Source organism: Brachypodium distachyon, chromosome 3 (genome assembly GCF_000005505.3).
Source record: "Brachypodium distachyon strain Bd21 chromosome 3, Brachypodium_distachyon_v3.0, whole genome shotgun sequence".
NCBI classification, from domain to species: Eukaryota; Viridiplantae; Streptophyta; class Magnoliopsida; order Poales; family Poaceae; genus Brachypodium; species Brachypodium distachyon.
Window position 1 is genome coordinate 57,528,343 of NC_016133.3, and position 26,598 is coordinate 57,554,940.

Consider the following 26,598-nt stretch of genomic DNA (forward strand, 5'->3'; position numbering starts at 1 on the left):
CGTGGTGACGTCTGTTCCGTCCACCCGTCCTTCGGGGGGTTGAGCTGGAGCTTGTAGCCCAGGAAGAGCCCACGCGTAGGCGGGGCCGGGGGCACCCATGGGGTCGCCGCAGCCCGGGGCGCCGCGGGAGCCAACGAGGGAGTTGCCGCGGCACTGGTGGCCAGCGCAGAGGTGGTCGCCGCCACGCTGCTGGGGGCCGCTGCTGGGGTGGTCGCTGCCGCGGCGCTGGGGGCCGCTGCGGAGGAGGTCCCCGTTGTGGCGTCGGCGGCCGCTGCAGGCGCCCTTGGTCTGCGCATGATTAGGGGCGCGTCATCCTCCTCTTCCTCCTCCTCGTCGTCCACGGGGATGACTACCTGGGTCGCGGCAGGCTGGCCCACCTCGTCGTCAGAGGACGGAATGGAGGGCCAGCTGACCTCCGACTCGCCCCCGCTCTCTTCAAGCACCCGCTTCCCGCGAAGTGCAGGCGGAGGAGCACGCGGGGTCTGAGTGGGGGAATCGTTCATCAGCCCCCACTCGTTGCAGGGCGGGAAGGAGGCGATGATGTCGGTCAGCCCCGGAACACCGGCGTGGAGGGAGATAACCCCCGGCGGCAACCTCGTGACAGGGACGTCCTCGCCGGAGATCCCTTCACCCACACCTAGAGTGATTCCTGGTCCACGCCCCCGCGCTGGAGGCGTGTCCTATCCCCGGACCCCGTGTACATCCACGCGGGGCGGGAGCACAGTTGGAGCGGCGCTACACGCCGGCTGATGAAGGTGCGGGCCACATCGAGGTCGGTGAGCCCCGCTAGCCGCAGGGCCTTGATCTTCTCCACGATGGGGAGGAGATCGGTGTCGCGGTGGTACCCGATCCCGCCAGCCGTCGTTGGGTTGCGGCAGCTCGGTGGGCGTGTAGATGAACTCCTCGGGGTCTTCCACGTGGACCCAGCACCAGTCGCCCCGCCACTCCTGCTCGATCTTCTTCTCCGACCGGACGATGAACTCGGACATCAGCCGGTCGCAGGCGCGGAACACCACCCCCGACGACATCGCCTTCTCGTTATCGATGCGGGGGTAGAAGTAGTGCCGGAATAACGCCACCGACGGCATTACTCCGACGAACGCCTCGCAGAGGAACTGGAAGATGGCGAGGAAATAGAGGGCGGAGGGGTGGAGTTGCGCCATCCGCAACTAATACGACTCCATGAGCGCATGGAGGAACAGGGAGAACGGCGGCACTAACCCTGCGAGGATGAAGCGCCCGAACACCCGGAAGTCGTTTTCCTGGTGCTCGGTGCCGGCGGGGAAGATCAGGGTCTCCCCGTACTCGTTGAACCCGGAGGCAACAGTGTGCCGGATCTTGTCCAGCGCCTCGCCGTTGTAGCCGGGCCGGAAGAAGGCGAGCGTGTCCCTAATCGCCCGCTTCTTCTGCTCTTTATCTGCGGCGGCCTTGGTGGCCGCCTCGCTCTTGCTGGCCGCCGGCTTCTTTCGGGCCTTCCCTTCCTTTCTTTTCCGGGTTGTGGGGGGCGCCATGGGGAGCGTGGGCGGAAGCTGGCAAGGTTCGTGAGCGCAAGGAACGAGAAGACGGAGGAGAAGGCTGGGGGGCTAAGTGTTTATCCCTTGGCGTAGCAATGGGGCCTTTGTAGCACCCCGCTGCTCAGTAACGGTCGCATCCGCACCCTACGGGTGCGCTAGGATAATTACGAATCGTGGGGATAATGCAAAGAGTGGCCTTAACTTTCCGTGTTTAAGGGGGAGGTTACGGCGGAAATCTCGCACCCACTACTCCGTCCGTAACGGCGAAGTCCTTGGGACGACGGAGAGACGCGGGCCCGAGACGACTCAGGACCCACGCGTCGGTTGAGGGCGTAGCCCGGCAACCGACCAGGGAGGAGCCCGCCCGGGAACAGGCGTTGCCGGCCCACGCCCGGGGGCTACTGTCGCACCAGTGGCACCCAGGGTACCATCGCTGCACGACGCGTGGGTCGCCTCGCCTGCTGCCCGGTATCAGATCTCGGGCGGCAGTGTACAAGCTGCCCGGCAAGCTACCAGCCTGGTAGGACTAGCGGGGCTTCGGGGGAGAATTCCCGCCTGGGCACCTCCCGGGAAGCTACTTGCCGGGAGGGGCGTTCCCGGGCGCAGGTTTCCGTTGCGAGAGCGGGACCGAGCAAGCAGAACAGCGACGCCACGTGGGCGCGCGGCAGGCACCCTGTGCGCAGGGTTCGTCAGGACAAGGAGTGAGGCGCACGGCGCATTTAATGAACTGACAGAAAAGAGATTCCCCGTCAAGTCAAGCAAACAGTGACCGCTCAAGAGTAGTTTTTAGACCTTTAGACCCCTAGTTACATGGCTAGTATTCTTGCATGTATGCCAGCGCACCGAGGACTCACCACTTGTAAACCATGCACCGTAACACCTGTGGTATCCCCTTGGCTATAAAGGGAGGACCCCCGCCAACGGTCAAAAGGCTGGACCAACTCGTAGTACCACACTAGCAATAGCTCAAAGTAGCAAAAGACACTTCGCCAAAAAGACGGCAACCTGTAAGCACTTCTTCTCCTGTCAATACAAGCTCAGACAAGCAGGACGTAGGGTTTTACACCTCCGGGTGGCCCGAACCTAGATAAAAACATGCGCTCGTGTTCATGGTGTGTTGGCGCGCTTCGCATTGGCCCCGCCGCCCACTGCCGAACCAAAAAAGATGTGCCCCCGCATCCCGGTGTCAAAGCCCCTACGTCAGCAGCTATACTTGAGATGCAAATTGCTGCAGTCCCGCGGGAGAAAGCAGGCGGATCAAAAAAGGAAGATTGACTGCAACGCATTCAGCGCGCCTGGTGAGCCAAAGATAAAGATCCTGTCATCAAAGTTGGCTGTGCATACTGATTGTAGCTCTTCCTTTTTGGCCAAATCCAGGTCCATCGTACTCCAAGAGGACGCCGGCGCTTCCAGCCGGTTCTCTCAAACGTATGCTAGTTTTATGATTTTGCTATATGGTATGCTTTCATTTTGTGAAACCTGATCACGCTCTACGGCAGAAATGGCGAAATCAGATACCGACCTGTTTGGTGTTGGAGCAGACGGACCTGGAAGCACGACCTTCAAGAACGATGAGGCTGATCAGCAAGGGGACAGCCAAAGTACATGCACTCTAAAACGTATGCTCATTTTACACGTTGCTGTATGATATGCTTTCATTTTTAAAACGTGATCTCTTCGTGGTCTCGACAGAAATGCCTGATTCAGACACTGAAATGGTTGGTGCTGGAGTGGTTGCAGGCGCTAGCATGAACTTGAACAACGGCCTGACAGACCGGCAATGGGACAGGCAAGGTACAACTCAAGGTGCACAAATTATGCCTCGACCCAAATTGGTGCCTTGATAACTACTCTCGCTATGGTGACCCATTAACTCTTCTTATTGCGACTTCAGCAAAGCGGGGAGGTCAAGACGATTGGTGCCCGAGTTTTGACCTGGGACTAGATGATCTTGATGCCTGCCTTGACAAAGATGCATCAATGGTGGACCACACAACAGTAGCCACGAATCTGACGTAGCAAGTACTGGAAACATACCCAAACACCAAGCCATACAGTCCTAACACAGATTTTTCTCAAGAAATGGGAACAAACCTTATTGAGGAGCCTGTCCAAGCCGTGCTGCCAGGTGGCAACCAAATCCCACCTGATGGAAATAACCAGAAGGGAACTCGTGACGAAGGAGGTGCAGCGTTCACGACTCCAGCAAACCTTATGAAAGGCGCCAACATTTTTTCGCCTGGGACGATGAACAGGCTGTACTCAGAGACAGCCGTGGCATTCCGTATGCTTGGACCTGCAGAAGAGATAAACCTTAACGGCAAGTCCTTAGAAGATGATTTCACCCTCTCTCCTGTTTGCAAGAAAGCATGCCCACCAGTCAAACTTGAGAAATCGCCGTGGAGTAAAGGAATTTCACACCCCAGGAGGGAGACTGCATTAACAGGAGACTTCTACGAGTGGCTGGTCGCAACAAGCGGCCCTGATATGGACAGGTGAGACGGTATATTACATGGAAGTACTAACCATTTCACAAACAGCACTAATGTGTTTGTCGTTGTATGTGGCAGGCCCTGGATAATGCACTGCACAGAAAGGTACATCGAGGTCACTGGGAATGACCTGAAGGATATTTTCTGCAGGCAACAGGCGATGAGTTATGATCTCTTTGACATAGCCATCCGGCGGATCTGCGAGCTTGACAACAGGATGTACACCAACAAGGAAGTCAATCGTTGGAGACACATAATGGAATCTGATTTCGCGGTAATCGAGTTGCATGCCATCCTTTAACATACTGTTATTAGCCCGCGCTTAACAAACACCGTTTGTGAACAGATGCTGGCACTAGCAGGTGAGGATCCGACAACAAACAAATCAATTAGGCACCAGTTCCTGGGCGAACCGGTTAAGCATGCTATACAGGCTTGCGGGATGGTGAGAAATTTTTTACCTTCTGGTTTGGTGGTTTGGCGCTTTGTTGACGATGTCCCCCACCCCCCCCCCCCCCCCCCCCCCCCGCCACCTCCTGACGATGTGTGCCGCATGTCAGATCACCGTACCTGCCATGGTTAGAACTTCATGGTGCGTATATTTCTGGGACATGAAGATAAAGTGCGTCCACATTGCCGATCCTGCATACAAATCAATCGAAGCAGCTTCCTTCCAACAGATTCACAAACCAAACCTGAAGGTGCTGACGCATGCACTGTCGAGGTGTGCTAAAATGTTCTTTGATGGTTGGTCTCCTGACTAGGAGTTATGGGAAGCGAGATACATCACGCCACTGAAACCAGATATCCAGGAGTAAGTAATGCTCTGTCATCATTCAAATTTTGGCCGTTAAAAGTTCAAATTCGTCACCACCTACCTATCTCTGGCAGCCATGTCGATAGCACAACTGATCATGTTAATTGCAGACACGATTCAGGCATAAGGACGCTTCAGGCGATATGCGACTTCAACGGCTCGACTTTCGTCACGGACAACCGCATGGTAAGGTCCCGTTCCGTGGGGGGTTAGCCTGGATGGTCATATCGTGTTGTGTGTCCACGTGAATTGTTGATCTAATACAAACCTGCCATAGATCAGGCTACGTCCAAGGAACTAAACCAGTGGGTGCTACATGAAGTGCTTTGTCTCTCCGGCAATTATGCGAAGCTCCCTGGTCGCTTCGTGCAGACCATTGACGACTAGCTCAAGAGACCATTGTTACTTATGGTTCCGAAAGACAAATAGCTCAATAGTTTCGTTCCGTCATTCCGAAAGAGCGACCTTCTTTTGCTGCAGCTGATATGCACTTATTCGTTCACGTGTGATTTTTGCTGCCAGGCGTACTTATGATTCCGTGCTTGTAACAATCTTTTGGAATTTCTAGGTTGTAAGCTTGAACAAGTCCCGGGCTGCCTGGAATTTTTATGGTAACTTTCTCTTTTTACCGTCTCCTCGTAAACTGCGTGGAACAAGGTCCAGAGTAAATCATGGTCATGCTTTTTACCGTCTGGTTTGCCCGGTCGTGTTCTATAAAACATCACTGCAAATAACATGTTGTAACCAGGCTTGGCCTTTCTTATCGCTCGTACCAAGTAGTCCTGACGAGCTTATTTGTTCTGAACTGAATTTTCCTGTCGTACAAGCACCCACACAAACACAGCATGACCAAACCAAAACAACCTCAGTAGGTTGCTTCTGACAACCCATCCAAAACAAACTCAATAAGTTGCGCATCAGTGTGGATAGGTGCTGTGTTGCTCCTTTATACCAGTGTGCGCCATCAACACATGGACGTGTACAAAGAAGCCCAAGTGTGAGGATGTTATATTGCATAAAAGGGAGTGACGACAGCGTGCTCGTGAGGCGTGTTGGTCGAGTGCTCGTAGGACCAGTAGGCTCATGCTCAACGTGCATAATTTCCTGGTGTTGGGCATCAAGGTTTTTTTGGATCACCCCTCTTATCGTTTTTTTTAGGGACACTTTTCGCTGCCCGGTATGTCAATCGATCAAAACTCAGTTCAGGGTTAAGACAAACACAGTTCAGCGAGACGCCCTTAATATATACAACAGGATTAACACAAACAGGATCACTTTAATGTATTCAACAGCGGTAAGACAAATAGGATCACAAGATGAATAAAAGACTGAGCAACCTAAAATGTTGTAGACCTGCGCTACCACATACATGGACATTGAAACGGAAAGAAACATTTTTTCTGCAATATCGATCAATATGGATAGAGTTAAGTTCGATTATATATGCTAACGTCATAACAGGATGGGGATCACATCTGAGGCTAAGAAATTAACAATACATAGATGATAGAGTAGAACCATAACACGGATATCAGGTAGCGTTTTGAGACGGACTAACAGCAAAACACGAACCACAGCTAGTCGTAATACCCTCCTGCCCGATAACAAGCTAACTTTAGATCAAAAGGAAAACCGTCAGGCGATCCACCTCCAATATGATGTACTACTCATCGTCGTACTCAAAGCCAGCGTCTGCCACGGAATTGATCTTGGCTTTTGCAAGATCGGCTTCGTAGGCGGCGTCCGTCGCGTCCCGGGCTTGCTGCTCGGCCAGCGAGGTGTCCAGAGCAGCCTGGACCTGCGCTGCATACAACTGGTCGATGGCCGCCTCCGCCTGCGCAGTGGCCTCCGAGGCGATGAGCGCCGCTGAAATCACCGGGTCCTCCGCACCATCTCCTGACAGGCCGCCCTCTGCCTCGGCCTACGCAGCGGCCCCCGAGGCAAGGAGCGTCTCTGGAATCACCGGGCCGTCCTCCGGTGGGGCCTGCACGTCGTCCTCCTCCGTCTTCACAGCCACCTCTGGACCAACGAACACCGGCTCCTCGGACGATTCCGAAGAGCTCGGGCTGGGGGTCGACTCATATCCCGTGTCCGTGTGGCCGTCCACATCTTCAGTTGCAGCAGCTATTATTGGTTCAAGTTCCTTGTTGGCTGCCGCAATATGCTTCATCACAATCTCATAGGTATCTATGTTGGTGTCCCCCTTGACAACCAGATCGAGAGAGTTTTGAACCAGGACCCTGTTGCGGAAGGTGCGAGATTGCATGGCCGGACTGTCTTTCTGATAGAATGCCAAGTGAGGTGGCAACACATCACGGGCATCCTTTGTCCAGCGCTTCATTATGTGTGCTTTGGTATCTCGTTGATGCCAAGAAAGATAAACTCCTATTGGATTGAGCCTCTCAAGGATCCTTTCAGTGTGGAAAAGCACATGGGGACACACCATGGCAACCCATCTGCTGAAACAACACTTCAGGCTGACTGATTAAACTCCTATTGGATTGAGCCTCTCAAGGATCCTTTCAGCGTGATAAAACATTGATGAATAAAAGGGCGCCCATGTTAATTAATTCATGAGTACTAGGCCAAATTAGCAAAGATGCGTCTAGATAATCCTTAAGGTCCAAACATAGCAATACATGTTTTTAAATAGGCAGGAACAAAACACGTCTAGAACTGCATACGACAATTTGGCATTGCAAAACACTGTCTGCCATATCGACCATAGATCAATCCTCATTCATAGAACACATGCGGGAGCTGGGCGATATTATCACCCATCATCAACAGCTGGTATCGCATCGCGAGCCTTGCATCATCAAGCCGCACCTGGCATGGACACCAGCGAACCAACGGTTAGACGGTTACAGTGCTGAGAAAACAACAATTTGCCCAGCTTATGTGAGACCAAAGTGTTTCTTACGCTGCGAATTGGCTCGTGCAGTTCAAGGACATTGTACCAACGAGCATAGTGGGCTGTGTAGACGCCAGAATTGTACCTAATTTGCCGTGTTTCATGTTCAGGCCCTCTGCGAAGCATACACAAATCTATTGACTAATGGTAGAGAACTTACTTCCTGCAACCATCACTCATTGACGTGTCAACGCCGGTCTTCCAAAGGTCTGCTTCTGGAACAACCCATCCTCTGAAGAACTTCTGTGTACAAGCGACAAAGAGCGCCGGTCAACTTAAACATTGTCTCCTGGTGGCATTCTTCAGCCACGCTTGAGTCTTTCTTCATCATGGTAGGGTCTAGGACGACCAGATCAGCGTTCTCCATATCCCAAATGTAACAGTTCCACCTTTCTCCAAAACGCACCGGAGCAATTGCCTGCAACGTGTAGGAATATGTAAATCAACAACATATGCTGTTGGTAATTTGTTTGCGTAGGTGTCAGCCAACGGACTCACTGACCTGCTGAACATGCTCGAAGTCGAAGTTCAGGTGTGGCCCAATGAAGCACCTCCTTATGGAATCCATGTCCAAGGATCCCCCGCAGCACCCCGTCCTGGTTGCACCGTATAACACACAAACTGTTACATTGCACTCCAGCACATGTCGTGTCAAAAAAAATGCATTCTAACCGTACCGTAAATCGAGCAGGCAAAATACACCTCCACCTCTTCCGTTGAAGTCCATACACCACGTCATCGAGGCTCTGGTACAGCCTCATGAGCCCATCGAAGAGTGCAATACTGAACTCGCCGCCACGTTTCAGTTGTGCCTCTATGTCCCTCCCTGATATAGCTATTTCCCAGGGTGTTGTGCTACGGTACCACACTCTGCAAATACAAGGTTTATATACATCATTCTTCTCGTACGATTGTGCAGATATAACTTTGAGACCAGGTGAAAACATTACCTGTCGAGCTGTTCAGCACTCAATGTGGCGATTGATCTGTACAGCTTACGGCTTCGCCTCCCATCCACGGTTATCGTAGGGTAACCCAGATCAAAAGGCGATGACTGGTAATCAGGTTCCTCTGTGACCTCACGCTGAGCTAGACCGTGCCCAGGGATTGCCAAGTTTGACACCACTGCACTTCCAGCAGCCACAACAAGGTGCATGCCTGTATCTACAGCATCTGGTACATGGATCAGCAACAGGCGTCCACGTTAGTTAGGTGGCATGGAATTTAAAGGACTACACATTTCTAAGCAAACAACCTATACCGGCTATAAGCTGCAGTCCGCTGGTGCTGCTGTCACCAGAAAACACCATGTTGTCTCCAGTAATATCATCAGAGGGTCCATGCTCTCCATCCGCAGTCACTGGGCCTGCTTCGGTGATTCCGCTGGCTTGGTGAACATGGAAAATACTATATACAAACTAATACTTGAATTAGCAGCAGGTGAATTGACGGGTGTATAGCATCGATTACCTCCAGACGCAACATCTGGTGATTTTGGGACACGATAAGCCAGTCTCTTCTTCAGGGCAGCCAATTTACCTGACCCCTTAGCAAGACCAGCCTGCCCAGATGAATTTGTTGGTTCGACAACGCCATCTCGGTCAGCAACACCAACTCTGTCTGCTGTCAGAACAAAGCATTGAGACAACTATGAGAGACAGCAAAGCATATCAGTCATTACAAGCATATTCGCCTGGTGATTAACACCATCCCAAGCCTATCTGTGTTGGCAACTTACCAGGCATCTCCATGCCACCAACCTCTTTGCCGTCTTGTTTAGCTTCGTCTATAATGCAGGACATAGAATCTGCATGGAAAAGCAAACCAGGTCACGCGCCATGCAAATGATTTGTATAATGGCCTTGTTAGTCCTAAACATGGGTGGCGATACCCCTTTAGCACATGGGGGTACCTTGTATTGTGTCCATCAGGGAGTGCGATATGAGCTCTGTTTGCCAAACAAAACATATTAGCCGAAATACTCATGACACGTATAAAATCCACGTTAGCAGCATGTGTATATTAGGAGTGGTTACCTTGGATTGCAATATCTTCTGTGCTCGTCGTGGTACAACACAGTGTCGCCAGTTTTGTCGCGATGTCCATGCAATCCATTTCATCTGTCATGTCAGCCTCTCCTTGCGCCGAAGACAGGCGTGATGGTGTTGGTCTTGACCCACTCCTTCGACTTACGAGCCTTTTCTTCAAGGGGGGAAATAAGTTCGTTCTGGCGGCACCGCCAGCATCACCCAATGAAATAACCCCTGCGCGCTTCCCTGCGTTGTAAGTAATTAGATGAGACATCGGAACTCTCGCTTCAGAAAACATGAACGATTTATCAGAAAGTGCACCTATTTCGGTTGTAATGTTCAGCGAATGGATAGAACCTTTGTTCCAAGGTTCACTATGGAGCCCACATGGCTGCCCGCATTTACGATGGCGTTCTCTTCTGCCTTGACACCTGCAACCAAGGAAGGAAGGTTCAAAATTATTGGCTTGAATAAAGACAGCCGCATGTAATGATACTGGATTAGTTTCCACCCTAGACATGACTGCTGATAATGGCGCTCCTTCTGGATGTGCAGACCCAAGGCCACCCCCGTTGTTTGGGAAGCCGCCGCCAAAACTTCATATTCATTTCTGTTGTATGCTACCTCAGTCATCATTCTGACCTATCAGAAGTATACACAATGCTGTAAAAATAATGCCCTGCCCAATTCTTAATACACGATGTAGGAATGAAAAATCATCTCCATGCAATTAGTGTGTACCTTGAAGACACCGTATGAATTTAATCTCCCGTAAACAGGCTCATCGGTTGCCAACTTGATTAGTTTTGTTACCCTGTCAGCACTGTAGTCTGCAACACGAGGCATGCGTACAACGGTGTTTTGGCGTATCCCAAAATCCAGGTTGTCAAGAAAGAATATCTGCAGGTAAGCAGCGAAGGTAACTTAGAATCAAGCATGCAGGGAGCAATGCAAATGCAGTCCTTATTTTACCAAAAACATTGTGTATCGAGTTTGTTACCTCTAGCCAAAGCATGCAACCAGGGATACAGAAAAAACGGCTGCCACTCTGGATAGCCTGGTGCACAGATTTTGCAGCTTTCTTGATTGTGTCCAAAATATAGCCACACCAATTAACACGCATAATGTCCATTGTGTTGGCTACATAGTTCAACAGACCAAGCGGGACATAAGGGTTCTTGCTTTTGACAGCATACAAGCAACTCTCAGGTAAAGCACAGCAGCAATCTTGAAAGCTTCTTCCTCGGCAGCTGACATGTCATCATTGTAATCGTTCACCAGTATATCCTCTAGGTAATCCACTGTGATCATGCCACCAGTGTTTTTGAGGAACAGCTTCTCACGTACTGCAGACATGGTTGCTTCAGACACGTTTGATCCATCATCAACTTCAACACCCTGGTACGGCAGGCCTAACACGAGGTGCACATCCCTTGGTTTCATTGGTAAACTTGGCTGGTCACCGGGCGACTTAATAGTCATGGTGCTCGTGTCAACGCTGCCGAGCAGCCACAAAGATAACTGTCCATCTAGAGTGCTCCTCTCGCCAAGCAGTCGAGATCCACCGAAACCAATCGAGTCAACAAGAGAAGCTTTCTTGCCAACGAATCCAGCAAATATTTTGGTGACACGGTAAATACCACGTGCCGAGAGGACATCTATCTCCACATGCTGAAGCTCACTCTTGGTGCTGGAACCTGGAACCTTGGGGACTAGACGTTTGTCCATGGCTCAAATGCTTCTGCACAAAGAATAAGTTATACTAGAGCAAACAAGGAGGTGACATCTGACCAAACAACATGAAATAATGCAGACATCCGATGATACTGTACTGATCATACTGAATTCTCCACGACCAAACAAACAGAACTGATTCATCTAAACTGCATTCTAACAGGTTTCAAGCACCAGACGATTCTACGTGGCAAACAAGGGAATGCGATGCTTCTATACTGCTCATACTGAAACCTGTTTGCACAGAACAGATTAACCTACAGCAGGTCCCACTGAAACCTGTTATCCATAAGGCCCAGCCAAGATGAAACCACACGCAAGCAAACATCTCGGGTGCTGCTAAACTGCAACGATATCTAACATCAGAACCATTAAGCCAGTTTACACCGCCACAGCGACCAAACGACTAACCATATTGAATCTATACAATTTCACTTCAAAGCCCGACCTATTTGTTGGTAACCCACAAGAACACTGGCAAATCTACCGATAACACACATGGAATCTGCCTGCCTGCTAGACCAAACAACTACAGAATAGGTAAGCACATGACCTGCAGCAAATACCACGGTTGCCTGAATGGACCTAGACAAATGTGAAGAAAACAGATGAACACTATACAAGCAGAACCAGCCAGAATCCAGTGATTAACAACTGCAGAGTGTCGAATCTAGCAAACAACGACATTCTTGACACTATGGAGATGTCTCAGATGAATACCTTCCCATCCACCAAGAAGTTCTGGTCAGGTTTTCCAAACGAAATATCTCGCTGCCAATGAGCTGGGATATCTTGGGAGACAGCAATGGAGGGAGTCGATTGTGTTTCAGTTAGGGAAATGAGAGTTGGGTTCGATGGGGAGGGGAGCTTGCGGGGGAAGGAGATGAGTTGTGAGTAGCTTGCAATATCCTAATGAATTTGTCTACTGGGCAGGGGCCACTGTCAAATCAACAAAGAGCATGGGCCTGCCTACATCACCACTCTCTACTGTGCAGCTTCAAGCATATCAACCCATCGAAACACACACATGGCCCCCCAACGGTGCATCTGCAATGGACTGGCACACTCTGCAGTCTAACAAACTTGAAAATGTATATTTTGTTTTTGACAAGATGTGACATGAACAGGTCAGTGGAGGCTTCTAAAAAATTCATGCACACATGCATATACTGGAATGATGGCTTCGTGGGGAACACTGTAAAGTAGCCATTGTCCATCCAGCGGGGTTCAGAGTACAATACTGGTGACAGGGATATCTTTGACAGGAACCACGCATTCCATGGAAGCAAATGTATTTTTCAGTTATCTCCTTACACTATCCCCTTACACGCTACAGCTGGTTTCATGGAGAAACAACCTTTCATAGCCTTTTGGCACCACAGCAGATGACAAGATGCAATGGTAGGCTTTCGGCACTGTAGCAGATATTGCTTCCCAGTTCGCATTTGTCAACAAGGACTTGTAAAGGAGAAAATCCTGCTGACGATGACAGTTGTACTTTTCACAGTTGGGACTTGTAATGCTTGCCACTGATGCACGTAAATCTAGTTTATGCTTGCACAGAAAAAGACCAACAACCATTTCTTGCTCTTGTGTTTTGTTCATCTTGATTTTAACAGCTAACAACCACATGCACATATGGCAAGAATAGTATAGCGTTGTCAAATGTCTAAGGTAAAGCTGTTCTGATGTAACGTAAACAAATTGTTTTTTTAAACCAGTTTATGGCTTTTATAATCATTGACACTTATGCACAAACAAAAGATTTAGTATAAGCTGATAGGTAAAACAACTTCCAAGGAAACCCAAGGCCTGTGTTTTCCCAACAAGTGTTTAACAACAACCATACGCACGTACACAGCCCACTGTGCAGCTGGCCATTTAGACTGGACGCATGCTGCACCCTATGTCAACAATAGTACAGCATTGTCCAATCCCCTGTTCGGGTAGTGTCTGTTATCATGAACTCTTATATTATAGTAGATTGCTGCCATGCCTATCCCCACACATTTTGCATGCACAGACATTTTGCAAACGCTCCCATGGCACAAAACAAATCATAGGATTTTCACTCTTGATGCAAATGCGTTACGTAGCCACATAAATAATTTCGAGATGCTTGCTTGACAGACACTTCAACACCAATCGAATTACTAGCAGAACAATAGAACACCAGTTAAATTCCAAACAGACAGACTGACTGCATATCAACGACATGTTGACTGCATTTTTTTGACCTAACACACAACACTAGATGTCCTAACTGAACATCTAGATGACCTAACACACAACACTAGATGCATCCAACGGCTTGTTGGGTACACTTCAAAAGGCGTCACCTAAAATCACCACAGCCTGCATGTACGAGAACAGCACAAGTCCTAACTGAACAACTAAACTACTCATATGTCGTAGCGTGCGCGCACGCGATGGTGGCGGAGGTTGCTAATGGATTCCAGTCTTCTTGCGCCTCGAATTCCTCCTCAGAACTATAGAGAATTCGAGGTGGACCTAACACACTACGAGAGGACCTATTCACCTATACCAACTATTTTGGTGTAGTTGATTAGTTTCTTTTTATTTTTACTTACTTAGTGCAAACTTTCGGGCGGCAGAGCCACTCACGTTAAAGCAAGTCTTGAATCCGGGCGGCTATGCCACTCACGTTGAAACAAGACCGTTGTGATTCCGGGCGAATCCGCTCGCGTTAAATCACAACTTATATGCACTAAGTACTTAGAAATAACAAGGCCTAACCGGGAGACTTATATGAACAAAATAGTACTATATTGCTTTAGGAATATTAGTACAAGAGAGAGCATACACACCTTACACTTGCTCACACCTTGTTCTCCACCTTCTTCACTTTCTTATTCTCTACTACACAAGGTGTGAGGTAAGGGCCTCTATTTATAGGACTACATGCTCATTGGATCTTTGACATGTGTCAAAATCTTAGCCATTGATACAAAATATCTAAAGCCTTCCACACACTTCTACATAAATATCTAGGTACTAGAAGGTTTCCTATTTATTTATTTTAAACTCCTATTCTAGAGTATTCCAAAGCTTCTACATAATTCTTCATGCATATCTAAACACTAGAAGGTTCCCTCTTTTATTTATTTTATATTCTAGAGTATTCCATAGTAATGTCTTCTTTCTTGTAATATTGAGAACATTCTAGAAACTTGCATTGTATTCTCCAACACTCCCCCTCAATGCAAAGCTTCTTTGGTGACCATGCCAAGAGCTTCTCGAAACTTCTCGAACTTTGATTTGTTGAGACTCTTGGTGAGGATATCTACAGTCTGGTCTTCTGTCTTTGTTGGCACCATCTCAATTTCCCCCTTAAGGACCTTTTCTCTGATGTAGTGGTAGTGCACCTCTATGTGCTTTGTCCTTGCATGGAAGACAGGATTTTCTGCTAGCCTTATGGTGGATAAGTTATCACAGAAAATCCATACCTGATTTTTTGGAGTTTGATGAAGGTCTTCCATCAATTGTTTAAACCAGGTGCTTTCTTGTGCTGCCGCTGCCGCTGATCGATATTCTGCTTCAGTACTTGACAGTGCCACTGTAGGTTGCCTTTTGCTGCACCATGTTATGGCTCCTGATCCAAGACTGAAGAGATATCCAGTGGTTGATCTCCGTGTATCACAATCTCCGGCATAGTCGGCGTCGCAGTAACCAATAACCTGGCATTCTTTTGTTTTCTTATATAGGATGCCATAATTTAAGGTGCCTTTGACATACCTGAGTATTCGCCTTATTGCATCAAGGTGAGGCTTCTTTTGTGTGCTCATGTATCGGCTTGCCACTCCAACGGCATAGGAAATATCTGGCCGACTAAGTGTCAGATAGATAAGACTCCCGACCAGTTGCCGATACATGGTTGCATCCTCCAAGTTCTTTCCTTTGTCTTCTTGAAGTCTTGCGTTAGGATCCATAGGAGTGGAAATAGGTTTGCAGTCAAGCATCCCATACCTCTTAAGAAGGTCCTTCGCATACTTTTGTTGGCCTAATAATATCCCATTCTTAGTGTGCTCCACCTCAAGTCGAAGGAAGTTTCTTAACTCACCAAGTTCCTTCATTTGAAATCTCACGGAGAGATTTTCCCTTGTCCTTTCTATCTCCTCGGAGTAATCTCCCGTGATGATCAAGTCATCAACATAGACTAGAACTATTGCTAGTCTTCCTTCCTTGGCCATCACAAATAAACTAGAGTCTGATGGAGCAACTTTAAAGCCATTGTGTACTAGGAACTCACCGATCTTTCCGTACCATGCTCTTGGTGCTTGCTTTAGCCCGTAGAGTGCCTTCTTTAGTTTGCAGACATGCTCGGAGTATTTCTTGCTCTCAAACCCCTTTGGCTGCTCCATGTAAATCTCTTTGTCAAGTTCTCCATGCAGAAAGGCATTCTTGACATCCATCTGCCACAACTCCCAAGACTTGCTGGCAGCCAATGCAAGCAAGATTCGAACTGTTGTGATTTTTGCCACCGGACTGAATGTTTCTTCGTAATCCAGTCCATACTCCTGCGAGAAACCTCGTGCCACAAGTCGAGCTTTACACCTTTCAATTGAGCCATCCGTTCGGGTTTTCACTTTGTAGACCCATTTGCAGGATATTGGCTTCACGTCCTTTGGCTTTGGCACTAAGTCCCATGTTTGGTTTTTCTTTAGTGCCTTAATCTCTTCTTCCATCGCCTTCTGCCACTCAGGGCCTCGTGCTGCTTCTTCATAGGAAGATGGCTCAATAGGTAAAGACTCATCGACAAGAGCAGCATTAGCGTACCTTGGATTGGGCTTCCTGGGTCTTGTTGATCTTTGAAGTTCTTGATCATGCTCCTCGGTTTGTGGCTCTTCAGGTTGGTGTATGCCAGTCTTCCACGGACTCTTGGTCTTACTTGGTGAGCTCCTTTCTCCTTCACTTGGGGTTTCTAGCTTCTGATCTCTTTCTTCTTCTATAACCTCCTCCATGTCAGGTGATTCAGGAATCTCTTCTTTCTTAGGGGACCACCATGAAGAAGCTTCATCGAACACAATGTTCCTTGAGGTGTGACATTTACCTGTGGTTGGATCACAACACCTCCATCCTTTTCGAGCATCATCGTAACCAACGAAGATGCAACTCTTCGCCTTCTTTTCAAACTTGGTTCTTAGGTGATCTGGCACAAAGATATAGCATACGCAACCAAATACCTTGAGGTGGCTGATGGCTGGTTTCATCCTCCAAAGCTTCTCATGTGGTGATTTGAACCCCAACCTCACTTGTGGTAGCTTATTAATCACATGAGCTGTCCTCATACACTCGGCTCAGAATCTTCCAGGAACATTTTTGGCATGCAACATACTCCGACAAGTTTTCGCAAGGTGACGATTCTTGCGCTCCGCTACTCCATTTTGTTGTGGAGTATTAGGGCAAGTGAACTGCCTTTTTATCTTATTTTTCTTGAGATAGATGGTGAACTCATTGGATAAATATTCTCTCCCATTGTCAGTGCGTAGGCACCGTATCTTATACTCGAGTTCACCTTCTATCATATCCTTAAATTCCTTAAATTTCATAAAGGTCTCAGACTTCTCCTTCATAAAGTATACCCAAACGTACCTTGAGAAGTCGTCGATGAAGGTCAGCATGTATCTCATGCCTCCAAGTGATATTTGCTTGACTGGGCCAAAGACATCTGAGTGTATGAGCTTTAGAGGTACCTTTGACTGATGCTGCGACTCCTTGTATGGCAATTGGTGGGCCTTGCCATACTGACATCCAGCACAGACCATGTCTGTACGGATATCAAGATCAGGAAGCCCCTTCACTACGTGCTTCTCCATCATCTCCTTCAACTTGTGGTAGCTGACGTGTCCAAGCCGCGCATGCCAAAGATCAGCCGTCTCATTCTTTCGAGTCTTGTCTATGTATGCTGACTCAGCAGAGAGCACAAAGAGTGAGTGTCTCTTTTTCCCTTCCATGATGGGTGTGCCGATCACCTTGAGCCTTCTGAAGATTGCTACTTCTTGTGGACCAAACAGAACATACTTCCCTTCTGCTGTCAGTTGAGGTACTGACAACAAATTCTTCTTCAAGCCTGGGACGTGATAGACTCTCTCAAGTTGGAGTTGTTGAGGACCATACCTTGGAACGGCTGTCTTTCCAACATGGGAAATCGATAGCTTGGAGTTGTTGGCTGTCAGCACCATTTTTCCTCCCTTGTACTCGGTCATATCTTGCAGCTTGTTGTCATCATTAGTCATATGGTTGGAGCACCCAGAATCAACGATCCAATCATCTTTATAGTTGATTTTTGGATCCTTGATTGCTGCAAGGGCTGGCGCCTCCATGTCCTCCTCCAACTCTTCTTCATCCCTTGCAAAGACTGGTGGCTCCATGTCTTCCTCCAACTCTTCTTCATCCATCGCAAAGGCTGGTGCCTCCATATCTTCCTCCAAGTCTTCTATGTCAACCTCTTGAGAGTATCCAGCTTCGGCGTCCCATTCTTTTTCGCTCATGGATGCTTCTAGAGTGATCTCCTCTTTCTCCTTTGTGGTGGCCACATTCCCTTCATAACGCCTTCTTGGATATCGACATTCTCGAGTAAGGTGACCTTTCTTACCACAATTGGAGCATCCATCATTTGACCTCCTTGGAAATCGGCATTCTCGAGCAAAGTGACCTGCCTTGCCACAGTTGAAGCATTCATCACTTGGTCTCCTTGCATTCTTCTCGTACCATTTTGGTCCTTGTCTTTCTCGTTGGTCTCCCCCTGAAGAGTTGCTTCTCTACTTTGGATGTTCTTTCCCACCTTCTGTCCACTTAGGCTTGGGCTTCTATTGTTTTTGGTGTGGGCTCTTCTTCTTAGTGAAAAGTGCCTCCTCTTCTTCCTTTATGGTTATGCTCCCCATCTTCTTAGCTAACTCCTCTTGATTTACCAATAAATTCTCCAACTCCACTACTGAAGGTGGAGTAGGCCATCCCATCACCGCAGCCATAAACCCATTGTATTCGGGTCTAAAACCGTGGATGATGATTCTCTTCATCCGAGTCTCGCTCACCTTCTCATCCGGGGCAAGTTGGGATATCTCACGGCAAATAAACTTCACCTTCGAAAAATATTGACTGATGGATAGATTGCCTTGTGAGATACCTGCGAGCTCATTTTCCAAGAGCTAGAGCCGTGCTTCATTTTTCCTTGAGAATAGCTTCGCCAAAGTCTCCCATGCCTCCTTAGGTGTCTTCTCATCACGGATGTGCTCCAATAGGTCCTCTTCGATGGTCGTCTTCAATACAAACATGGCCTTCCCTGACTTGATCTTCCATTTCCACAAGGCATCAGCATTCTCTGGAGGAAATGCTTCGGTGCCCGCAACGACCTCCCATAAGTCCTGACCTTGTAGGTAGGACTCCATGCAGGTCTGCCAATAGCCATAGTTGTGGCTATTAAGCTTCTTGATCCCGCTGCTTGAGCTAGCAAGATCCGCCATGGTGACTTGCGCCCAGCGTCAAGTAAGCTTTGGTCCCGGACCAGCTTCACAGTCCTAGACTGTGCACCAACAGAGTCTCCCCTCAACGCCTTCTTGTTGCACCGAACAAAGCAAGCACCTCGTGCTTACAACTCTTCCTCCAAATGATGGTCCCGGACCGCCTGCTCTGATACCAACTGTAGAGAATTCGAAGTGGACCTAACACACTACGAGAGGACCTATTCACCTATACCAACTACTTTGGTGTAGTTGATTAGTCCCTTTTTATTTCTACTTATTTAGTGCAAGATTCCGGGCGGCAGAGCCACTCACGTTAAAGCAAGTCTTGAATCCGGGCGGCTATGCCACTCACGTTGAAACAAGACCGTTGTGATTCCGGGCGAATCCGCTCGCGTTAAATCACAACTTATATGCACTAAGTACTTAGAAATAACAAGGCCTAACCGGGAGACTTATATGAACAAAGTAGTATTATATTGCTTTAGGAATATTAGTACAAGAGAGAGCATACACACCTTACACTTGCTCACACCTTGTTCTCCACCTTCTTCACTTCCTTATTCTCTACTACACAAGGTGTGAGGTAAGGGCCTCTATTTATAGGACTACATGGCCATTGGATCTTTGACATGTGTCAAAATCTTAGCCATTGATACAAAATATCTAAAGCCTTCCACACACTTCTACATAAATATCTAGGTACTAGAAGGTTTCCTATTTATTTATTTTAAACTCCTATTCTAGAGTATTCCAAAGCTTCTACATAATTCTTCATGCATATCTAAACACTAGAAGGTTCCCTCTTTTATTTATTTTATATTCTAGAGTATTCCATAGTAATGTCTTCTTTCTTGTAATATTGAGAACATTCTAGAAGCTTGCATTGTATTCTCCAACAAGAACTTTGAGACAGGGCATCGCCATCATCTAACGCAGCCCCCGGCACAGCGAACTCGTGATCCTCTGAGTCGCCGCTGCCTTCCTCACCATCTTCCTCAGGCGCCAGCCGGTCCTCCATCTGGAAAACCAGATGAGCCATGGAAGGTGAGTTGGCTACTAACTCAGCATCATCTGAATCTCCACTCCCTTCCTAAGCTGCCTGAACAGGCAGCATCTGGTCATGCATCTGACAAACCAGGTGAGTTAGACCTTAGTATTAGCAAAACATCGGTGATGGAGAAAATGTCCACGAACTGAACTTTCATACAGCGTGGGCGTGGAGGAAATGGATAAAACTACTAACCAACAGAGCCACAGGAGGTTCATGAACATCTGAGGATCCATGAACTGAACTATCCGACACTGCAGAGATTGAAGATGAAGCATCTCCTGGGTTGAATGAACCCCCGTCGTCATCTCCCTGGTAGCCGCTGTCTCCAGTAGATGCCTGGCACCCCAGGGGATTGAGGAATGAGAACATACTATGGAAAGAATGAGCAAAACGCTTGTGAACCTTTAATCTTACCAAATGGTTAGTGGGCAGAACAGCTCCATCAACAACCACTGCTTCTTCTTCAGTTAGACCAGACATCCTGTTGGAGTTGATGATGGGAGGCAGGGGCTCTTTGTTGTGGGATTTGTGTTTGCAAGCATGAAGGGGGGTGATGTGCCTGGGTTTATAAGCTACCATGGAGGGTCCTCCCTCCCCAACCAGAATTTGAATGTTTGAATTCGTGGGCCCACGCCAGCCCCACCAAACACGGACTGGGATCCGGTACCCTGCCAGAGGCAGGGCACACCGTGCCCTGACACCCCAGATCCACCTTCTGTTTCCCATCGGACGGCCGGCAACAGCTACAGGCAAAACAGCAAGGGACCCCACAGATCCACCCTCCGTTAGCCCAGTAAGCAAGGCACAACAGCTACAGGCAAAAACAGGTTTAGACGGACAGGCACATAAAAGAAAAATGTAAATATTTGGCAGGCTCGTACAGGCAATATTTGACAGTGATTCCAATTTTGCAAAGAAAATCCAAACAAAAGCAGGTACAGAGGCACGAAGTACATCGATTCCAGAGTACAAAATACACAGGCAAAAGCTGGACACATATGTAGTTGAAGCACTTAATCTGAAATCTGTTCTTACATGATCATTCCAGTAGATATAATTGCCCCTTTTACTTGTACAGTTAGGCCACAAAATATCATACTCAATCCTATCCAAAAAACTATACTCAACCCTGTCCAAAATACTATACTCAACCCTGTCCAAAATGCTACTCCAGTCAATTTGAGACTCTACATGCTAGAAAACATATCATTGTCATAAATATAATCATCACAACTAGGAGTTGTCAATAGCTGCGTGTAACTAATGAGGTCAGCACACTCTTGAAGCTCCAGGTTTGCCCCTTTGAACTTGTCATCTTTTTCTACTCCTACTTGAGGTTCTACACCATCATCTTTCTTTTGTTGCTGCCAATAAAAAAATTCTAGTAAGTAATTTAGGAATGGTTTGTAACAACATATCATGTAGGGATTGCAGCATACCTTTGCTCCTCTATTTTTTGATGCAGCAACTTTAGTTGGCTTCCGCCTCCCCTTGAGTAACTTGTCAAACCAAGTTTTCTTTCTCCTTAAATTTTTTGATTGAACTTCTTTTTTCTTGAGCTTCGCAGCACTAAAAAACTCATTTGTTAGTTCAAGATTTGGGTCAACATTTTCTTGATCATTACATGTCTTGTTCGTAGCATTGGTAGTTGCATTGAGTTTATCCTCTAGTTGAGGACGAACACTGTCAAGTGCATTTTCTAACATCAAACAACATTCTTGAGAAGTGGCTACTTTATATGCCATTGTGTGGAATTTGTGAGACAAATTCTTGTACCGAAGTTGAGCTTCCAATTTTGGATTTTCTACCACGTTCCTTCCTTGTCTATCTAGTATGCTTCCATTGCGTGCTTCTCTAGTCCATCTCTTCAAGTAGTAATGTTTTGGCAATGTCTTTATATTCATTAGATCAAAAACTTTGATACCATGTCCACACAATATTCCTGTCCTGTTGAACATTCCACAACTACAAGAAACTGTTTGGGTCAAAGGATCACCTATCACTATGCGCTCCTCCTCAAACTTTAAATCACCATGCAAACTCCCAATAGCAATAGCAAATTTGTAGTTTCCATCTAATACTCTAGTGCATGCAGCCATGGATCTTTCATATTCACTTTGGAAAGCTTCAAAAATAATTGGAGTGTACTCTTTGCTTGCTAGCACCAACATAGGTGTGTGCATCTTGATTCTTGGTAACTTCTTCCTTGACTCAAATTCAAATTGCAATTCTGCTCTTCTTTTTACCTCCACTGTCCTCTCAAAATGCATCAAGAACCGAACAATATGGAAATCTGATTTTAGATGGTTTTTCAATGAATTATTGAAACTCTCACTAAGTTGTGTACTTCTCACTCCCAAACTGAACACATATCTCATATAACATTTAACCCATTTTTCTTTCAACTTGTAGATGCTATCTAACCAAGTTTGCTTCCGCACTTTTTGCCTCATATTGTCAAATGCTTCTTCAAATTCTTCTTTTTCCTCATAGCCATACATACAATCACTAAAATCAGTGAGGATATGAGACTCTTCATCTTCATCTCCTCCCTCATCTTTCTCTTTCCCTTCATCTTTCCCTTCACCCTTCACTGGACATAAATGTTTGACAACATTCTGCATTATATGAAAGGTGCACAATCCATGATACGATTCCGTAAAGACTTTCCCTATAGCTTTTCCCATTGCTACATCCTGATCTGTATAAATAGTTCTAGGTTGTCTTCCATTATGTGCAGCAAGAAAAGTCTCAAAAAGCCATGTAAATGAGTCACATGTTTCGTCAAATAGTAGTGCAGCTCCAAAAATGGTGGTTTCTCTGAACTGATTGAGCCCAAGAAACATACCAAATGGCCTATATTCTTTGTTTGTGCCAAAAGTAGTATCAAATGTCACGACATCACCAAAGTGTGCATAGTCAAGAACCATTTTAGCATCAGCCCAGAATATGTTGGTTATATGCTCCTCACAATCCAACTGCAAAGCATATTGGAAAGATGGGTTCTCAACAATTTTGTCATGGAAATACTTCAACATACTACCGGCCTGTCCAAAAGCTAACTCCCGCTGCCGCTTGCTTCGCAAATGATTCTTTTGGTCACGACAAGTGTAGCCGAGGTTAAGTGGTCCACCAACTTGACGACAAGCAAACTCATGTGCAGCTTTTGGCATAATTCCAGAATCCTCAGCAGTCTCTATGTCAAAAGCTTGAATTTCAGTAATTTTGCTTTGTGATGCCATCAAGTGGCAGGTTTGTGGCAACTGAAGATAGTGATTGTGTTCCAACACAACATCAATGATTTCATAATTTCCTGCCATTCGATCCAATGTTATAATCATACGAGCTTTGCAATCCGTTCTTGTTTCAGCTCTAAAACGCTTTGGCACATAATCTAATATTTGCTTTTTTTTCCGAAGACCCTCATTGGAACAAACAAATCTGCATGAAGTCGTTTGACCATCAAACTTGCTAACATTTTTGTTTCTTTTCCTGACATCAAACCCTGCACGACCCCCATATGCAACCCAAAACACCCAAGCTTCATCTACATTTCTGAACCGCATACCGACTTGAGGTATCCCCTTGTCAATTTCTCCCATTGCACAATGATCAAATCAAATTCTGTCATGAAATCAAACAACGCATGTCCCCAATCACCCAGAATTTGCACAATTATGATAGCACACACATCACTCGATTCCACAACAAGTCACAAAATTCAGCAAAAATAATTAGATGGCACAGACCTGCTGCTGCTGCTGGAGTCTGACGATGCAGGGTGGGCCGGACCAGAGGAGGCCGTCGGTGCGTAGAGGGCCGGCGCGGGATGGGGCCTAGCCGAGCAGAGGAGGCCGTCGGAGGAGCCCCCAGGCGCCGGATGCGGGCGGCCGCGGTCGGGGGGAGGAGATCCGGCGGCGGGCGGCAGCGTCGGGGGGAGGAGATCCGGCGGCGGGCGGCAGCGTCGGGGGAGGAGAGCCCGCGGCTGGTGGCAGCGTCGGGTGGAGGAGAGCCCGCGGCGGGCGCCGAGGAGAAGCCCGCCAAGCTTTTTCCCCCGATGAGATTTGCCCGCGCTTCGTACTGGTAGGCATGGCTGATGATGGAAACGCTGCGAGCCGTCCGATGAAAATGGATGGTGGATCTGGGGGGTCAGGGCACGGTGTGCCCTGCCTCTGACAGGTCACCGGATCCCAGTCCACCAAACACACACAGGCGCGTGTGCCATTCGGCCCACTTGAGTACCTATAACATAGGGCTGAAAAAGAATTGCACCCACCCTTTGTTTTGAGCCTTATGGGTGCATGATGGGTGGGCTTCAATTTTTCCTGGCTATGTGTTTCCTCACACCATAGGAATTATTATGACAAACACAAAATGCCAAGTCTGCATATGAATGCCAATTCATTTGTTGGTTGGGCTTTCAAATTAATTATTATGACAAACCCAAGATGCCTTGTCTCAATAGCTGTCCTGCATCCGCGGTTGCGCATAACCATATGATATGGCAGAATGGAACAGGCTTGCGTTCTATTATGCTCCTGTACCACTTCATGAAACATCGCATTTTGACAAGCTTCGCAAATCGGGTGGTCCTTTCTGGACCGACAGAGCCTGTCTATTTGGTTTTTACCTCTTTTCGCATTTCTTAGCGCCCTCGTGAAAGAGCAGTATAGTATGGAAGCTCGTCTTTTATCTACTCATGCTGGCGCCCCTTACGATGCTTCGTGGGCACATGAACCACATGGACTTGGGGTTATATTTTCTCATGGACGTCGTAACTCTAGTTTCCAAGAAATATATTTTGATATGTCAGCGTCCCCTCGGAAAAAGAGAACATGTGGTCACCCGAAACAGCAAGCATCTAGGCAAACAACAGACACACGTGGAGGCATCCAGGCATCGAAAATGCCTGGATACCTGTAAACAGCATTACAATATTGGACCAAAGTATACCGCCCCATGATAAACCAACCAAGCACCCATGATACTAATTAGGTTCGCGCGAAAACAAAAGACGACTGTCCCACAACAGTTCACTCAATGAACCACGATTTTTAGTGGGCTCGCGTGAAATCAAAAATAGCGGTTTACCCTTGATTTACCAGCAAAGAACTAAGAAAAGTCAAAGTCACCTGCGGTTGTAGTTTTTGTCCGGCAGCTCGCCGACGTGTGTCCTGGCACCTGGCAAGTTCTGCATCGTTTTTGCCTCCGCTTGTTCTTCCCAGCATCTGGGTTGATGGGGCATGTAGTTCTGTTGTGCCCGCTTCCCCGGCAAACACTGCAGAAGCTGGTTTGCTGGACAACTCTCTTCCTCTTGTTCTGGCTAGACACCTCGTGCTGCTTGGCTGGTGCCTTCCTAGCATTACGCTCGACCGGAGACTTGAACCTGTTAGTCATGGGCTGTCCATTCTTTCTGACAATGGGAGGTGCTCTGATATTTGACACATCAGGACAATCGGTGTCTGTGGGCACGCCACCGTCCTGGAAACAGGTGGCAGACGGGATCTCAGGTTCTGACTGATAGCCAGCTGAACCACGGCGATGCCACTCAACATCGCTCGTGTGAGATCGAGGGGATGAATGATTGGGCGGAAGCAAATTAATTTTTTTTTTGAAAATTCAAACCCTAAATCATCTTTCCGTCCTGATATTAAAACATCCGTAATTTTTGATTGGATGAACCAAAAAATACGTATGAATATGCAAAAGAAAGGTATTGAAATTATCTAACCAACGCAATAAGATTCAGCTCAATTGGACTTACCAATCAAAAAATATGATCAAATAAGTAACAGCTAACAGAAAGTTACGAGAATTATCTATAATCGATTTCGAGGAATAACAAGAAAGATGAAGTAATCGCGATCTTACTTGATCTCGTGATAAACCTGCAGCAAAGTATTATGAACTTGTGATAAACCTGCAGCAAAGTGTTAAAAAGATTTAGCACGAAGAATCCACGAAGATCCAAGAAGAACAGAGATGACACCGCCAACGAATCTTTTTATTGCAACGATGTTGATCGATTACAAAAGATGCAACCATGCATCCAAGAACTCTCGAAGAATTGATCTAGATCTAAAACTCGATTTCGAAGAATAACAAGAAAGATGAAATAATTGCGATCTTCCTTGATCTCGTGGTAAACCTGCAGCAAAGTATTATGAACTTGTGATAAACCTGCAGCAGAGTGTTAGAAAGATCTAGCACGAAGAATTCACGAAGATCCGAAAAGAACAAAGATGACACCGCCAACGAATTTCTTTATCGCAACGATGTCGATCGATTACAAAAGATGCAACCATGCATTCAAGAACTCTCCAAGAATTGATCTAGATCTAAAGCTCTGAGTACCCTCGCGTTCTTACTAAAACCCTAGTTAGGACACCCTCTATTTATAAAGGAAAATTCGCGACTCTAAACCGAATCCGAATCCAACACGAACTCCTCTATGCCGGTCGTTATTCTTTCCGTGGGGCCCACATACGACCTCTTATTGAGATGGCTCCAAAAGCAAAGTTGTTCGCCTCGACGACGCGCACAATTTTCATGTGGACCACTT

At 47.2% G+C, this 26,598-nt stretch overlaps 2 protein-coding genes and 1 long non-coding RNA gene across 3 annotated transcripts; 1 reads left to right on the plus strand and 2 right to left on the minus strand.

Moving 5' to 3' along the window:
* The first annotated feature begins 4,087 nt into the window (after positions 1-4,087).
* LOC112271981 lies at positions 4,088-5,318 on the plus strand. Its single transcript, XR_002965582.1, has 5 exons — positions 4,088-4,280; positions 4,353-4,451; positions 4,567-4,820; positions 4,934-5,009; positions 5,106-5,318. It is a non-coding gene; the product is annotated as an uncharacterized LOC112271981 (long non-coding RNA).
* Positions 5,319-7,365: 2,047 nt separating this feature from the next.
* Positions 7,366-25,380, minus strand: LOC104584319. The gene is made up of 16 exons (XM_010238598.3): positions 25,169-25,380; positions 10,768-11,508; positions 10,509-10,667; positions 10,279-10,409; positions 10,089-10,198; positions 9,774-10,013; positions 9,650-9,685; positions 9,476-9,544; positions 9,208-9,360; positions 8,999-9,103; positions 8,688-8,910; positions 8,415-8,607; positions 8,240-8,333; positions 7,898-8,155; positions 7,747-7,822; positions 7,366-7,652 (listed from the first exon to the last, which is right to left on the minus strand). Exons 2-14 carry the CDS (start codon positions 10,897-10,899, stop codon positions 8,091-8,093), a joined length of 1,710 nt encoding a protein of 569 aa, XP_010236900.3. The 5' UTR covers positions 10,900-11,508; positions 25,169-25,380; the 3' UTR covers positions 7,366-7,652; positions 7,747-7,822; positions 7,898-8,090.
* LOC112271471 (protein FAR1-RELATED SEQUENCE 5-like) lies at positions 21,133-23,775 on the minus strand. Its single transcript, XM_024460597.1, has 2 exons — positions 21,476-23,775; positions 21,133-21,400 (listed from the first exon to the last, which is right to left on the minus strand). Exons 1-2 carry the CDS (start codon positions 23,636-23,638, stop codon positions 21,224-21,226), a joined length of 2,340 nt encoding a protein of 779 aa, XP_024316365.1. The 5' UTR covers positions 23,639-23,775; the 3' UTR covers positions 21,133-21,223.
* Positions 25,381-26,598: the final 1,218 nt, after the last annotated feature.